General features: G+C 36.2%; 1 protein-coding gene across 1 annotated transcript in view; it reads right to left on the minus strand.

The window, feature by feature from the left end:
- CFAP47 (cilia and flagella associated protein 47) overlaps positions 1–18,775 on the minus strand; it is an 859,036-nt gene that overhangs the window by 564,354 nt on the left and 275,907 nt on the right. Inside the window, exon 35 of the mRNA XM_044669214.1 lies at positions 15,609–15,801. Coding sequence (XP_044525149.1) covers positions 15,609–15,801 — 193 coding nt within the window. The remainder of the gene's footprint in view (positions 1–15,608; positions 15,802–18,775) is intronic.

The raw sequence follows: 18,775 nt of genomic DNA on the forward strand, positions 1-18,775 counted from the left end.
TGATGAAAGAAGGACTTCCACTTTGTATTTTCAGAAATCACACCATTCCATAAGCAGAACCTCAAAGACAAGCAGAACTCCTATATTTCAAACTGTGGATACGATTAGATTTAATAGGGAGAACTCTCAGATGGTGATGGAACCTCTACAGAAAGTATTCCCTCCCAAGTAAAGAATTCAACTCTATTTGAACCAAAATGGTACAGCTGTATCTTGATTATTACAAATAATGGATCTTCCTGAAGTGGCCACATTATTTTAAAATACTTCATATTTTTCTATTGGACTAGAACCACTGACCATATTTCACATATGTATAACCTCAGATAGTAAAAATATGAATACATATGACCACTTCAGGAAGGTTCATTTTTCTATCTAATTGGGACTATCTTATTAGCTTACTAGCAGAAATCATTCATGAAGTGGAAAAACAATATTTATACTAAGAATTGGTACAAAGCCAATGATTGCTAAAGACCAGAAGGTTGCCAAAGATGCTCTTAAAGCCAAAAGGAGTTTAAGGGAAATAGAGATAGCTAAATGACTCACCCAGCAAATTAGACAAATGGAGAGTCTAAAATGTGGCTAAAAAAATCAAGCCAGAATATTAAAAAAACATTTCCATACAAAGGCTACAAATATAATCAATAACATCAAAGTAGAAGATTTGCCATTTGTTGAAAATCTCAATATAGTTGCTATTTCAGAGGGTTAACCAATAAGACTGAGCACTTTCATATTTTAAAGGTAGAGGCAGAGAACAGTAGTTAATAACATTATATTTGAGCAACAACAAAGATTTAAGAGTGAAATAAATTCAAAATATTATTGTTGTTATTCAATCATGTCCAATACGCTTCATGACTCCATTTGGGGTTCTCTTGGCAAAGATACTAGAGTGGTTTACCATTTCCCTTTCCAGCTCATTTTACAGATGAGGAAACTGAGGCGAGAAAAAGTTAAATGACTTACCCAGGGTCACACAGTTAGTTAATATCTGGGGCCATATTTGAACTCAGCTCTTTCAAACTCCAAGTCAGACACTTTATCCACTGCACCACCTTCCTGCCTAGGGCAGTGCCTTATAAAATGGACTTTATTAAGACTAAGTTATGTGCTTTGGGGACCAAAATGCAACCATAGAAAAAGTCCACATCGATCAAACGAAAACACTGAGGCTGAACCAGATACAATGTGCTAGGGTAAAATGAGCAGGAGGCCTGAGGAGAAACTAGGGTTTACATTTCACCTCTAACACTTTCCAGTCACATGCAAGTCATGTCTCAAAGCCTCAGTTTCCTCACCTATAAGATGAGAACATTGGATGAAATATTTATAGTCTCTACCAGCTCTTAGAGAACTTTCTATGATTCTATAGTCTAATAATCACAGCAATTTCAAATAACGTGAAAGCTCTATAGCTACACCCATGGCATTTATACTCCAAAGAAAAATACTTTGATATCCTAATAATATAAGTGTAGTCATTTCTATTCATAAGAAACTACAGTTATTACTTCATCAAAAATATTTTATAATGATTGCAATTGAAATGGAAAGTATTATTTCTGGAAAACTTCTTTTTTCAGACAGTTCAAAAGTACTAGTTTGAGGGTGATGTTAAATGGGGAATCAAATGAAAGTACTTAGTCATGACAGAAACATTAATGAACACTTCAAAACTGTCTGTGGCTCACTTCAAGGCTATAAGATTATTAGAGAAAAATAGAATTTCCATTAGGCTTCTAAAGAGGCTCTTGAATCCAAGGGCCAAAAAGAATTTCTCTGAGAGCACTTTAGAAAAGGCCCACCTTCTGAGGGAGGTCCTGTCACTCAGGTGGCATGAAAAAAAATGCTCATCTGAAAAACCCTTTATGCTGAATGTTCATGAGGTTGTAAGGGCTTAACGATATATAATTAAAGATTCTAGGAAGAGAAGGCAAGACACGTTGGATCAAATATATATTCTGTCAAATCCTCACTGTCACTCATCTCAAGGACTTTCTTATTCAATCAAGCAGATGGTCATTTATTAAGTGAAAAATACTACTTGATTTTTATCACATTTGCCTACGCAGCAAGGCTTTAAAATACAGGAAATCTATTTCTGTATTTATTTATTTATTATAAGTCCTCATTTCCGGTTATTAAGACATTATGCAGCAATACAGCATGCTGCTTATTTGCTATTCTAGGACATATTGGTGGGGGGGAAGGAAACAAGCATTTTTAAGTACCTATCAGGCGCCTAGGCTCCTATACTAAGCACTTTAAAAATATTACTTCATTTGATCCTTAAAACATCCATTTGAGGCAGCTTCTATTATTATCCCCATTTTACAATTGGGGAACTGAGGCAGACAAAGGTTTTTACCTTTCTGGAGAGACACAGCTAGTAAGAGTCTGAGGCCAGATTTGAATCCAAATTTTCCAACCACTATACCATGTCATACATCTGTTTCTAATGCTCAGTGAAGAAGTTCAAAGGGTGTCCAGTCTTCCAGTATTTCCCCACTCTAAGCCGCTAACCTATAGAACCTTAAGCAACATCTCCTTGCTGGATATGTTGTAAATCAATGGTGTCAAATCAAACAGAAATGAAAGAGCTATTAAACTATACATACGAATCCTCAGTGATTGGTTTATTAACTTAGAAAACAATATATTAACATTATCTATATTCAATTGTATTATTATTTATTTCCTTAAATATTTCTCAATTATAGTTTTATCTGATTCCACAGGTGCATGCAGCCTCTGTTAGCACCTCTATAGCAAGAGGTAGTTGGAGTTTGGATCACATGACCTCTGGATTCCCTTCCAGCTCTGAGACTGTGTTTGTGCAGTCTTTCTAAGATTCATTCCATCACATTCCTGATCAAGAATCTTCAATGGCTCCTGAATTTCTACAGGATAAATTCCAAATTATTTCACTAGGCTTTCAAGGATCACTATAGATTGGCTTTACTCTAGCTATTCAATTTTATTTATAACTTAACACAAATCCTCTACTCCATGAAGGTGACTTTTGTAGTACAGAGAGAGGGGTCATGACAGTTTTTCCAAGCTTTGGCTGAGTTCTGAAATCAGTTGGGAGTTTAGAATCCTGTGGGAGAGAAGGCAGTTGGTGTGGGAATCTCATGGAGAGAGGATCAGACCAACTGAGCTGCTTCCTTGCCTATCTAAAGAATTGAAAATTGAGCCTAGCTTTGGAATATTTATTTAATAATTGTTAGTTTAGATAAACCCTTTGTATCTTCATTCCCTACCTTATTTCCTATCTTCCTTCCCTTACCTTAAATGTCTGTGGAGTTAATAAGGAGAGTAAATTAGAGAGTAGTTCAAATTTGTGAGGGGTTTAACTATAATTTGGCAGTATTTTATCTAAAGAAATTGGTCAGTCATCATTTTATTCCCTTTAGACATCAAGAGCACCTTGAAAGCTGAGCTAAGGCAGGACCTTGCTTAGACTCCATTTCTGCCTCCCTTCCCCCACCTGAGGTTTCTTTAAACAACTGTTAGGGCTTCCTCAATCCACTTTTCCTAACAAATCAACTTATAAGACAATAAACTCTTTTGTGTTTCAACAGACCTGTTAGTTAATTTGTCAGCTAATTAGTAAGAGAGGGAAGAAGAGGGAAAGAACGAACATACTCTGGGCTTGAAGGGAAGCCGGGTATCCATCTTGAAGGAAGGTATAACTTCAAACAAGTCCCTTCCTGTGAAATTAACTAAAGCCTGTAGTTAATTTCAGTTCAATCTATTTCCCTCAGTTTGTCTTTAAGTCTAAGTCCTAGTCTATAAACCCTGCTGTCTTTGCCTGTTTAGATTAATTCCTCCTCTCCCTGAAGATCTTTGTTCCCTTCAGTGCTATACTCCTTGACTTCAGCCCCATATTATATACTGAATCTCCTTATTCCAGCCAACTGTAACCCATATTACTTACCTAGCAAGTCCCTGACAACCTCCCTTCAAATCCCCTTTTACCACACACCTTTCCTCAAATTATCCCCATTACACTTTTACTAGCTTCTTTTTTTTTAAATCCTTGTACTTCGGTGTATTGTCTCATAGGTGGAAGATTGGTAAGGGTGGGCAATGGGGGTCAAGTGACTTGCCCAGGGTCACACAGCTGGGAAGTGGCTGAGGCCGGGTTTGAACCTAGGACCTCCTGTCTCTAGGCCTGACTCTCACTCCACTGAGCTACCCAGCTGCCCCCTTTTACTATCTTCTGATAGTAGTAGGACACTAATTCACTGGTGTTCAATTTGCCTCTAGATGTTCATTGCTATCGATCAGTAAACATTTATTAAGTATCTATGATGTTCCCAGCACTGAGCTAAAAGCTAAGGGTACAATGAAAAGCAAAAAATATTTTCTGCCCTCAAAGTGCCCACAATCTAAGGAGGAGGCAACATGCAAACATATATGTTCACATATCTACAAGATAAATAGGAAATGAGGGAAGTCACTAGACTTAAGAGGGATTTGGAAAGGCTCCGTGCAAAAGAAGAAATGGCAAAATACTTAGCATATGTAAAATCCTGTACCATTTTTGAAATATGGAACAATAAATATCTATTCAATTTGGCGGGGGGGGGGGGGAGTGGAACTTGAAGGAAAGCAATAGGCAAGGATGAGGAAGGAAGAACATTAGAGGAATTGGAGACAGTCCCTGAAAATGCCTGGAGGCAAAAGATGAAATATCTTGTTTAAAAACAGCAAAGAGGCCAGTGTGTCTGGATCACAGGGCACATAGGGTTGGGAAGAATCTAAGAAGTAAGACATCTGGAAAGATAGGATGGAAAGGTTTATTATTGACACTAGAGTTTAATTGTGTAGGAGGATGACACAGCCAAACCCAACTTCAGGAAAGTTATTCTGACTGCTTCGTGGAATATGAACTGGAGTGGAGACATACTTGTGGGAGCAAGACCAGTCATCAGGGTGATTGGGAGAAGCGTCAGAGAAAAGATGGGGCAATTTAAGAGTTCTTACAAGAGCAAAAAGAGGCAGGTCTTGGCAACAAATGGGTTATGAAGCAGGGCAGGGAGAGATAATGAGGCATCAAGGAAGATAGCAGTGCCTTTAAGAGCAATAGAGAAAGAAACATTATGATGGGAAGGGCAAGTTCAGTATTGGACATGTTGAGATTAAAATGTCAGAAGGGCATACAGTTTCGAATGTCTAATAGGCAGTTGAAGAGGAGAGATTTGAGGTCAGTAGAGAGGTTAGGGCGGAATAAGTAAACTTGGGAATCATCAGCCTAGGGATGACTACTGAATCCATGGGAGCTTCTGAATTCATAAGTGAAGTTGTAGAGAGGAAGAAGAGAAGAGGGTTCAGGACAGAATCCTATGCTTTGGGACAGGATCTAAAAGAGGATTAAGCAAAGGAGACTGAAATCTGAAGTCAGATAGGTAAGAGGAGAACCAGGAGAGAGTAGTGTCCTGCAAACCTAGAGAGAAGAGAATCTCAAAGAGAAGATTATTGGTAATGTTACATAGAGGTCAAGTCTGAGGACTAAGAAAAGGTCCTTAGATGGGGTGAGTAACTTCAGAGAGAATTACTTTCTTAGGGTCTGTGAACTTTAAAAATATTTTGGGGTACAGCTAAGGTGGCTCAGTGGATTGAGAGCCAGGCCTGGGAGTTCCTGGGATCAAATTTGGCCTTAGACAATTTCCAACTGTATGACCTTTGGCAAGTCACTTAGCCCTTCCTTGCCCAGCCTTTACCATTCTTCTGCCTTGGAACCAATATACAATATTAACTCTAAGATGTAAGGTACGGATTTAATATTTTTTCATTGTTGTATTTCAATTTAATTTTGGTTTCCTTTGTCTTTTTTGTCTCAGTTCCCTCTTCTAAAAAATGAAGGTAATGAGAGCACCTCCATCCCAAGGCTGTTGAGAGGATAAAATAATATTTGTAAAGTATTTTGTAAACCTTAAAGGGCTATACAGCTTTTATTGTTATTATTATTATCATCATTATCATTATCATTATCATGTACATATAAAAACACTATTCTCTGAAGAGATCCACAGTATCCACCATATTGCTAGAGAAGATTATGATGCAAAAAAGATTAAAAATATCTCTTTTAACTTTCTGCAATGGAAGGTGAAATTTTAGGACAAATCAAGGGGAATATAATGAAGAGGTCATTGTATCATATTTGGCAATGAAGGGGTGGTAGGAAAGGAAGAAAAGAAATCACAAAGAAAATTTTATATTCAAATGTACATACAAGTTTTACTTTTCTAGTTTGTAGTGTCAAAAGGATCCACTGGAGAAGGAAATGGCAAAACATTCCAGTGTCCCCTGCTAAGAAAATCCCATGAATAATTAGTCCATAGGATAACAGAGAATCAGACAAAAATGAACAACAACAAAGTGACCATTATAATGCCACTTGTAGCGTATTTTCCTATTTAACTTTGCTAAGACTATGAAAGGATTTCTTAGTAAGTCTTCATATTCTCCAGATAGCACATGGCAAAATAGAAAGTAGATTTATACAGTTTGCACTTTAAACTATCAAAGTTTGTGTTTTAAACTATCAAGACTTTCTAAGTCTCTTTGGCCAAATAGAAACTCTTACCTTTGACCAAAGGTGCAATCTTGCTGTGATATGTAAATGTCCAGCAAGAGAAAAAGGATGAGCTCAGTAAACTTACCATAACTGAAATTATATTTTGGAGTTCAAGCCAGAGTCTCCATTTGGCACCTTACCAACACATCTGTACTCTACTTAAAGCTAATATAAATTTCTTATGAAGAAACTCATACATTTTAAATGATATGATGAAATGTAACTGCAGTAGCTTTGGCTGTTACTACATATTAACCTAACTCTTTCTCCCCTCTCTCTCTCTCTCTCTCTCTCTCTCTCTCTCTCTCTCTCTCTCTCTCTCTCTCTCAATCTCTTTCTCTATATATATATGTACACAAAGTTCCCTGTGTCAATACTTGAGATTGTGACATCTAAAAAGAAAACTAAAAAGAGAAATTGAGTCAGTACCTAAAGATATTATTTAAATACTTTTTGGTAATTATAAGATCTAAGATTGTTCCTAAGTCTATCAAACTCTTCCCTCTGACTTAAATCCAAAAATTTTAACGTATCAGATTCTCTATTCATCCTAAGAGAATATATCTTTAGACTCTTTCCTCTTCAAAGTATTTCAGGAATTTCATTTCTTTCTACTATTTCCCTAGATTTATCTCAATTTCCCCTCCTATCCAGCCTTAGTGGCCCTCCTGAGTTCTAGTACCATATCACCACCTTCCTTTCGATATTTCAACTTGCATATCCCATGGGTATCTTAAGCTCAGTGTCCAAAAAAATTCATTATCTCTCTCCTCACCTCACACACACACACACACACACACACACACACACACACACACACACCTCTCAAGTCCTCCCCTCTTCCAATTGTCCCACTTACTGTGGAAGGGGACCCCATTCTCATAATCACCGAGGCTCCGTGTCACCTGTCTCTTGTCAATAGCACTCACATCACCTATACAGTCTGTTGTCAAATCTTGTAATTTTTATCATTACATCTCTCATATCTGTTCTTTTCTCCCTACCCACAGTCACCACCATTGTAAAGTCTCTTGTCACCCCTTGCCAAGCTTATCACAATACCCTTTTCACTAGAATCCCTGACAATTCTCCTCCTGCTCAAATCCAGGCTTAATTAGCTGATAAAGTTATTTTCCTAAAGCTTAGACCTGACTATGTTAAAAACCTTAACCAATATACTTGAGGAGTTCACAGTTACTTATAGCACCAAACATAAATTCTTTCATTTGACTTTTATAGACCCTTCCTATTTTTCTATTCTTCTAAAACTAGTCCTCTCCACATACTCTTCGTGGTCGTTCAGTTGTGTCTGATTCCTCATGACTCCATGGATAAAAATACTGGAATAGTTTGCCATTTCTTTTTCCAGTGTGTCCCTATTTTACACCTGAAGAACTGAGACAAATACAGGTTAAGTGACTTGCCCAAGATCATATAGGTCAGATTTGAACTTGGACCTTCCTGACTCCAGGCCCAGCACTCTTTCCATCTCATACTCCACAATCAATTATATTTGGTTTCAGATCCTTCCTAGCTGTGTGACTCTGGGCAAATCACTTAATTCTGTTGGAGTAGCTTCCGTTTTAAAGTTGTTACTAAATTGGCTTCTGTCTTAGAATTGTTACTAAGATAGAAAGTAAGAGTTATTTTTAAAAATAGGGGTTAAATTCAATCGCAAAAAATTAATTAGGGCTGAAGGAGATGAGAAGATAAATAATACTATGAAACAAGATAGTCATTGGTGATAGTTCTTTCCTCTGAAGTTACAAACCTTCTACCATTCATTGTTGTTCAGTAATTTTTCAGTCATGCCCAATTCTTCCTGACCCTATTTGGTGTTTTCCTGGCAAAGTTATCTGAGTAATTTGTATTTCCTTCTCCAGCTCATTTCCAAATGAAGAAACTAAGGCAAACAGGAATAAATAATTTGTTCAGTCACACAGCTAGGAAGTATCTGAATCCAGAATTTAACTCAGGGAGATGAGTCTTACTGACTTCAGCCTCAGCACTTGCCTACTTCATCTTCTTCTTTTTGTTTCCCTCTACCATTTTACTGTCCTTCATATGGTTGATAATAGCTTTGATATATACCATAAATTTTCTTTTCTCTAGACTAAACATACCCCAATACCTTCAGATACTTCTTAAATGATATGATGTCTTTTCTCTTCAACATTCTAGTATCCTTACTTTGGATGCTTTCTAGTTTACCAATGTCTCTTTTTAAATTTTTCTTTAAAACCCTTACCTTACATCTTAGAATCAAAACTACTTACTGGTTTTAAGGCAGAAAAGTGGTAAGGGCTAGGCAAAGAGGATTAAGTGACTTGCCCAGGGTCACACAGCTAGGAAGTGTCTGAGGCCAGATTTGAGTCCAGGATCTCCCATCTCTAGACCTGGATCTCTATCAACTGAGACACCTGGATGCCCCCAACCAGTGTCTCTTCTAAAGTGCAGTGCCCCAAATTAAATGCAATATTGCATGAGTAGTTTGAATAGTGCAATGGAATTATGATCTTCCTTGATGACATAAATTCACATTCATTTTTTCAGGAGACAAACATTACTATTGGCTTAGGTAGTTTGTGTTTAACTGCAAGACTTACCTCTTTTGTATCAAGTTAGTTACTATTAAAGCATACTATAAGGTGAGGAATTGATTTTTTTGTTTCTAAATGCCAGCATTTCTATTTTCCCCTGCTAAATGTAATCATAGGGTTTCAAAATTCCATTCCAGTTTGAGGAAGTTTTTGTTTTTTCTTTTTTTGCAGCCTGATTATCATTGATCATTTCATTCTTTATTATGTAAGAGTTGAGTCATAAGTATGTTTTCCATAAATACTTTCATCCAACTTATTGACACAAATGTTGATTCAAATAGGACCAAGGACAAAGAAAGCTCTGTACCGCATAAGGAAAGAATCCTCATACCCATTTATTAATCGACATAGGTTGAGTGGATTTGTTCAACAAATTATGAACCCACTTAAGTACAAAATTATTTCATGCCAAGCCTAAAGAAGGTTCAAGGGCTTAAAAATGCAATGAGCACTCAAAGATAAAAACTGCAATTAAAAACCACTTTACTAAATCAAAGATTAAAAGAATCAATTAAAAGGATGTATGGTTTTAAATGATACTCAACTTTTCCTGGACAGTCAGCATAGCCAGGAAAGGATTCCCCAAAGAGCAGAAAATGGCAGGCAAGGTGAACATTCTAAACTAAACATTTTTAATTTAAGTACTCTGGAGTCCCCCTCAGGTAGCAAAGAAAAAAAAATGCCTGCCTTCTTAAAGAAGCATGCCAGCCTGCACAAAACAGAAGTTGTTCCTACCACAATGATCATCCAGCAGCAGATCATCATCCTGTCTAAAAGGATATTAAAATAGACTTTTGTCAGCTCATTGAAAACACTGAGGACTCTGCACTGGCAATCTGAATATCAACTTTAAGAAGGAAATATCTTGCTGTCATCATACAAGTACCATGTTGCGTTCCTGAAAAGAAACATTCTCTTGAAACTATCAAAAAAATAAAACTTCAGCTTTATGTGTTTTGTTGTTGTTGTTGTTCAGTCGTTTTTCAGTTGTATATATAACTCTTCATGACCCTATTCAGGGTCTTCTTGGCAAAGACACACGTTTGCCATTTCCTTCTCTGGCTCATTTTATAGATGAGGAACTGGTGCAAACAGAATTAAATGGCTTGCACACACAGTTAATAAATGTCTGAGACCAGATTTGAATTCAGAAATGAATCTTCCTGATGTTAGACCTAGCATTGCATCTATGGAACTGCCTAATTGCTCAGTTCTAAATGAATGGGCTCTAATTTGCCCCTAAAATTTTATAAATACTATAAAATGCAGGATGAATTTCCATTCCATTCTTCCACCATACCTGTAAATTAAATAAACTATTACTGTGGATGCTATTCTGCCCAGATTAAGTGATTACTGTGAGTTGATTTAAAAAAACATACATCTTTAAAGTTTCTTGATGTGCCATTTATAAATTTAACTTCAACAATTCTTACTTTAGTAAATTCAAATCCTATTAAGACACAATGCCTCAATTAGGACTATGTGGTAAAGGTTCTCTCTATAGAGAACTTAGAGAGAAAAACTATAGAAAGAAACTTGGCCACTTTGGGTACTCTAATTCTGTTTTTTATCTTTTCAAAAAAAGTTTATAAGATTAGGAAAGAGATTATTAAGTAACCTTGCTTGTGGGTTTGACATATGTTAAATAAGATTAGCTGTTTTCTAAATGTAAAGGTATTTATTCCAACTATTGAAATTCTTATCAGGCTTAACAGACCCAAGAAAATTCATTAACATAAACATGAGATTACTGCAAAGGTTTAAAACATAAATACATAAAAATAACATGTTAAGCATAAATACTCATCTGTATTAAGTATATATTTTGTACTAAAATTCTACTGGAGTCACAAAAGGGATATAAGGACAATTTAACACTATCTTTACCCTTCAGGAGGCCCTAGTTTCTTAGGAAGGCAAAAATAACAAAATATTATAAAATATAAAGGCACTTCAAGAGAGAATATAATTAAATAGCAGTGTATGGGATATTCAGGGAGGACTAGAACCTCTGATGTGAAGGCCCATGAATCCTTTTCAGAATTGCTCATCTACCTTTAATGGCCATCTCTCACCCAACTCTCATTTGTGGCCCCAAGAAACTGCAGCATGCATAACTGCCATGCCATGGTGAAACTGTCTCTTCAGACAAGCTAAGCAAGATCAAGACTGAGGACAAATGACAGGCCTCAAACCCATCAATGAGGTAGGAGTATGCCTACCCTAGGCATGTTAAGACTTCCTCCAGCAGAATGGGCAGATGGGAACAATTTGTTCTAAAGGCCATGAGGGCAGTTGAAGCATATACTGTGGAGCATTTAGAGCTTTGGTCAGACATCAAAGAAGCCAGGATCATCCATTGCATCCTAGTCCACTGCCAGTTGTCCTGACTTTTCTCTTTCCTTTGGACTATTATGGAAGAGAGAGTAAGGTTTCATGCAATCCTGCCTCACTTAAATTCAAATTTATGCACTAATGAAAACATCAAACTTGATGTCACTGGTCATCTTTGAAAAAAATAAAAGGATGAACAACACAGCTAAATAGTCAAAACATGTAGTCTGAACAACAATCATAAGAGAAGTCAAAAAGGATCTAATCTACTACCTGGTCTGTGTATGCAATATTCCATCCTCAGCCTTCATGTTTTCATACTATTTTCACACAAAGAACACAAAGAATACTTTACCGCTGGTAGAGGTTACAAATTATACAAAAGAAAATCCTTGGAGGCTTCAAAGTAAAGATAGAACAGTGTCCAAGGCTGAATTCTAGCCGCCTGGATATCAGCAAGCAAATTCCGAGAATCATAACTATATTCTATAGATATCATAAATGAATTGAGTCTTGTATTTTTTTATTGGGAGGACTGCACCTGGTTGGATAAAGTTCTGTTTAGCTCTGACCTTGGCTGACTTAGGAATATTCTTAGAGTTTAGGGATCTTAATTTTCTTGTAGAGAAATTGTTAACCCAGTAACTGCTGGTTTGTTAAAAGCTTTCCAATGGGACTTAAAATGTTATTAAGAAAAGGTGTGGATCTGAAAAGGAGTCAAAAGAAGAATCTCTGATTTTTACCTTAGATTACCCATTCTGTCTGCATCCTGACTTGCAGAAAAAAATCATACACACAGTTTTACTTGTGTATGGGATCCAGATAAAATGTCTGTTACAGACTCTATTTCTCTAAATGACATCCAATAGCCTCCTGGAGGGGTCAAGTTGTTTTTGGATTAACCAACCTGCTGGTACCAGAGCTTTTCAGGGCTCAGGTTGGAGTTTTCTTGGCAAAGATACTGAAGTGGTTTGTCATTTCTTTCTCCAAGTTATTTCCAAATGAGTAAACTGAGGTAAATGGGATTAAATGATTTGCCCAGAATCACACAGTAAGTGTCTGAGGGCAGATTTGAACTCAGGTTTGGCACTCTATCCACTGCACCACCTAGCTGCCCACTTACATTTGGATAGATAGATGGTAACAAAAATAGCACCTTGAACCTGGGGAATAGTGAGGAACCCAAGAGTCACATGAAAGAACTCTGTGTGCCAGGGACTACCTTTGCTTAGCATGGGAATCAGCATAGTAAGAGTGGGGGAAGAGGGGTGGCAGGAAGGGAAGCAGAGTACATTTGTCCCAATTGGAAACTATGATCTGAATCCCTCAATGTAATGAAATAAAGAAGAGACCAAATTAAATCTCAAAAGAGTTCCCAAAGCAACATGGAATCGCAGAATCATGAATGTCAGAAATATAAAGGATTTTAGAGATATATCATACAAATGCTTCAATTGGTCTTCATCATTTCTTTCTTTCTTTTTTGTTTTTGTTTAAACTAGCCTCTCCTCATTCTTCAAAATGAAAAAAAAAAAGAAAATGGGCTTTTTTAACGAATGAAAATTAATTCCTACATTATCAATGTCTAAAAATGTACCTCTGTCAGGAGGTTGGTAGTATACATCATCAGCATTCTGGATTTCTGGTTGATAATTGCAGAGAGTTTTTACTTAAGAACTTCAAAAGTTGTTTGTTTTTAAATATTGTTATGATTTATTCATTATTCCACAGGTTCAGCTCACTATACTCAGCACTGGTTCATCACTCTTCCTTGACATTGTCCTTTGCCCTACATATGTACATAGTCTGTTCAATCTTCCCCAACTACTGGGCATCTCCTTGTCTCCAGTCCATTTCTATAACAAATGGCTTCCTAGAAATATATTTGTTTGCATAAGTTCTTTTCTTCTCTCTATGATCTTTTTGAGGTAGAAGCCTAGTTGTAAGGTATACATAGTTTAATGACCTTCAAGATAAATCTCCAAATTGCCTTTGAAAATGGCAAAATTTTCAAATTTTGTCAACAATGTATTAAACTGTATCTTTCCCCAAAACCAATCCAGCAATATTTATTTTCCTTTTCTTTTATTTTTACAATCTGGTAAGTGAGAAGTTTAATTTGCAATATATATTATTATTAATCATTTAGAGCATGTTTTCAAATAATTATTGATAGTTTGGATTTCTTTCTTTGAAAACTGCCTATTCATCTCCTTTGATATGATCCTGTGGAGGTATGACTGTCATTCTATTATATTTGAAAAAATTTCTTATATATACCCCTTTGATATAAGAACTTCATTGAGAAAATTTGCAGTAAAGTTGTTGGGGGTCTTACGTTTTGGCTTTTAGGGTTTTTTTTATAGTTTTGGTGATTTGTCTTTCGTCAATTAACTCCTATATTGAACCATGTAAGGATGGGATTTGTACAAGGGGGATGGGACAAATCTCATTATTATTACAACCAGAATGATTTTGTTTATGGAAAATCTTTACAATTTTATGTAATCAAAATTGTACATAAAACTCTGCAACATTTTTTCTTTTGTTTAGTCAGAAATAGTAATATATATATATATATTTCAAAATTATCTTACCCTTACTAGATCTGTATTCTTCTATTTAGAGCATGACACAGATGTCACAAAGAAGGGCTTACATGAAAGGGGAAATAAAGAACTCAAATGATTTACACAAATTGAACTGACAAGTTTCCTTAATGCCTCACCAAACCAGTTAATCCTTTACCCACCCACATTTAACTTTGGGGAAAATAATGAGAAAAAAATGAAAAGATGATAAGGTAGTAAGTACGTAATAAATTAAATCTATTCAGAAGTGAGGAAGCATATTTAAAATCATTGAAAATTTGAGTACCATAACTCTTTGCCTAAAGTACTACTTATAAGGAAGTCAGCAATTAAGCAAAAAAATATTGAATTCTGTCCAGATAGAAAAATGCCAACAATGCTTGAATAAATGTTCAATTGTATATTTTTAAAAGAAAAACAAACCTTACCTTCCATCTTAGAATTGATACTAAGTATTGGTTCAAAAGCAGAAATCCAAGAAGGCCTAGGCAATTGGCATTAAATGTCTTGCTCAGGCTCATACAATCAAGAAATGTCTGAGGCCACATTTGAACCTAGGACCTACTGTCTCCAGGCCTGGCTCTCTATCCATTGGACCATCTAGTTGCCTCATAACTATATCTTAACAAAGCAGGCCATGTGTCTACAGTGGGCCAGGAGTTGAACTGCCTTTGTGATAGAGCACAAAGCAAATAACTGCTTATCTTGGTATTCTATGTTCAATAAAACCACTCCAAAATTCAAAATCATTGTTTAACTAAATCCAATACAGATAGAACAATAGCATATATTATACTGTTTTCTTATTTTTTCATTAAGCTTCAAATTTGTCTCTGTATAGTTTGTACAAGATTAAAAGCCCAAATTCTAACAAAACATTTTTATAATTTTGAGTATCCTTGAACAACATGCATTTTTATGTCCCAAATAAAATAAATTATAAATTTAAATGTTACCTTATATTTACTTAAAGCATCAGTTTAGTATTCAAAGGATTTCTGTACATGTGATTTCATTCAATCTTCATAATTACCCTCTGAGATAGTTGACAACTGTCATGGTCTCTATTCATTAGATTAGAAGACTGAAGAGGAACAGGTATCTGGCAAATATCATACAGCAAGTTTGTTATAGAGCCAAAACCAAAATTAATGCCACCTGGCTCCCAGAACAGAGACTAGTAGAGCTAGAAGTCTTGTTAAGTCTCAGTCAGTTGTTTTATGTTATTTATCATACAACCACTTGATTAAATAAGGAAAGTGTGTGTGCATGTAAATGATAAAATGACAAGATGACAAGCCAATATTTGAAGAGAAGGTAGAGAATTATGATATTTAGCAATGTGTAAAGATAGACAAGAATCTATGTTATCTTGGTTAAATGCCTTTATTTGTGTATGTATATATGTATGTATATATGTATACATATTCATTTATATATGTATGTGTATATATTTAATACATATGTATGTAATAAGCTCACCTTTATTACAGGTATCCCATATCTTGGCTCTGACGGTCTCATAATTTGTATTCATCCAACTAAGCAGAATCCTTTCAGGTTTAGAGTAAATGTTACTAGATGAAAAGTCTGGTCTGATCCTTGGTGTTTTGGGGATATTTATAGAAGGCGTGTTCGTGCTACTCAGTGGTGCTACCCGGGAAAGAATAAGCACCTGAAATGGTAAGAGAAAAAAATCATTTTCACCAAATCTGGACATGATGACAAGATAGCAAAAAATATTAGAAGAGGAGCTAAGGAAGTTCATGGTTGAGAATTTTTAAAGAAAGGAGACAATCTTTGCAGCACAGATAAAAGAACCTTTTCTGAAGACAAGTGGAAGGATATGTAAAGTTGCCTTTTGTGCCCCATTTGAACAAAGTCTTCTCTTCTCCAGGCTAAGTAATTTCGGTTCAACCAGTTCTCACATGAAATAGTTTCAAAGTCCTTCACTGTCCCGACTGCCCTCTTCTGGTGGCTCCAGTTTACCAGTTTGGAGGATACAAGACTTTTAATTTTATTGATATTTCCATACTCATCTCAACACAGTAGCATAGTTCCTACAGTTCAAATTAATAATAGGACCATTTCCCAAATACTATTTTGGTTAGGTGATCAGCTTGATGATTCAGTTCAGCAGACGGTATATGATATACCATTGATATGCTTCACAAACAACCATATATAGAATTTGGCATCAGCAAAGTTCTTTTATTGACGCTCGCATGAAAGAAGAGAACCTTGTCTAATCCTGTTCTGTTCAAATACCGGGACATGACCACAGCCATGAAATAAATGTAAATGAAGGTGCATTCCTTCCTGTCTCTCAGGTTTTTCTTACATACTAGCCATGACTCATGCTCATACCCCACCTCACTCATCCCCCCCCCAAAAAAATCAGAATATACATCATAATTCTAGATAAATGACCACTAACCACCAAGTGCAAATGTCTTTCTCATAATTAGTAAAGTTGTTGGTAAATCCAGCAAAACATAATTCTTAAAGAGTCAGGTCTTCCTATGTGAGGATCCATTAGGCTAACAGAGGAGGCTTGGGATGAAGGAAATGGTAATAAGTCTTCAGCAGAGTTTCATTGTTTGGAAAGCCCTCAGATTTACTTTTGTAAAGTCAATTAAATCACTTAGACATTCCAGATGGAGACCACCCTTTGTCTCTGTTTTCCTCTGTGACTAAGAAGGAGTGTTGTGTATACCTGGCTCCATAAAGACCAATTCTCATAATAGTCTCTATTTTCTCATCAAAATACAAAGTCCTCAGCTAAAAGAGTAGATGGAAATCCAATTTTTATTCACATGTTTTTTAACCCAGTAGTCACTGAGGTTAGGAACTGTTGTTTCCTCACTTCCTAGCACAGTACTTGCCACATCACAAAGTAGATATTTAGCAAATGTCTTTTGATTGATGTAGAAAGAGAAAGTGAATAATAAAGGAGGAAAAGAAGAAGAGTACTTAAGGAGCTCACTTCTTATGGCCTCAATAGCTTCACTAAGGAAGGTAGATCATCTTAAGTATGAAAGATGTAAAATTTGGCTTGGATTTTGGAAAAAAGGGGTAAAGGTTTATAATAGTTTCCATTTTGGGTTACCAGATAATTAACCAATAAAAGTAGAGTAGCATTATTAAGCAGAAGAAAAGGCTCAGCTGAGATTGTGCACCATCAATTTGTAGCAAGTGAAATGAGCTTGTTTTTGTAAATTTGTCCAAGAACATTTTCATCCAGGAAACAAAAGCAGACAAATAGAATGGTAGGAATTGCTGATGACTGACAGTATCAGAAGATCAAGGAACAAGAATTCTAGAATGGATTTTTAAAGATACATGATTATGAGCATTTCCATTAGAAAGTGATCAGCACACAAAAGTATGATGGGTTCATCAAGAGGAAGTTTAGCCAGGGGCAGCTGAGTGGCTCAGTGGATTGAGAGCCAGGCCTAGAGACTGGAGGTCCTGGGTTCAAATATGACCTCAGACCCTCCCCCCACCCCAGCTGTGGGACCCTGGGCAAGTCACTTGACTCCCATTGCCTAGTCCTTACTGCTCTTCTACCTTGGAAGCAATACATAGTATTGATTCCAAGAGGGAAGATAGGAGTTTTTAAAAAATTAATTAAAAATAGTTTTGCCAAACTGACATCACACCCTTTTTACTGATGTTTATTATAATGGTAGATCAGGAAAATGCCAAGGACATAATATGCCTAGAGTTTAAGGAGAGCATTTGACAAATTCTCTCATATCTTTTCTACTTCAAACCAATGTTTCAGTCATGGTTTCCAACTATCATATTCAATATATAGTTATGGTTCATGAAGTAACATGGAGTAACATGGAGCGACAAATATTTTTTAAATGTACATCAAATAATGTACATTTAAATGTACATCATATGTCACTGTCCATATCAAATTGGTAAAGCAGAAGAGAGCATCTTATACCATTTTACACTCTACTTTTTTTTTTTAACAGAGATCTAAAAACCTCATAATTTGCTATGATCATTACATAGCTCTTTAAAATTATTTTTCTTTTTCTTATTCATGCAGGTCATCCCATAGTTTCTTCATGAGAAGATATCATGCTTGGATATAGTATTCTATCAAATAATCATTCGATAAGTATTCATTCATTGTTGTTCACTCATTCAATCATATCCTAGTCTCTATGCCCTGTGAGCCATGGCTATCCACCCCGGTTTTCTTGGCAAAGACACTGTAGTGGCTTGCCATTTCCTTCTCCAGTAGATCAAATGGATCCTTTGTCGGGCAATCAGAGGTTAAATGACTTGCCCAAGGTAGCACAGCTAAGAAGTGCGAGAGGCTGGATTTGAAATCAGGTCTTCCTGACTCCACGTTCAATGTTCTTTACCGCTCCTGCCTCTAAGTATTCATTGGACACCTACTATATTTCATGCATTATGTTAGGTACTGGGGCCCCAAAGAGTGAAACAATCTCTATTCACCCAGAGCTTACATTCTAACAAGGACATCTATAAATACATATATGATAACTATAAAGAGCATAAATAGTGTCTCATTTTCTTGTGCCTCCATGTTAATGGCGGTAGCGGTTGTGGACTTGAAACTCTAAACTGCCCCGCCCCCCCTTCCCCTCTTACCCTCCGCCTCC

The sequence above is a fragment of the Gracilinanus agilis genome, chromosome 3 (genome assembly GCF_016433145.1).
Source record: "Gracilinanus agilis isolate LMUSP501 chromosome 3, AgileGrace, whole genome shotgun sequence".
Classification (NCBI taxonomy): Eukaryota; Metazoa; Chordata; class Mammalia; order Didelphimorphia; family Didelphidae; genus Gracilinanus; species Gracilinanus agilis.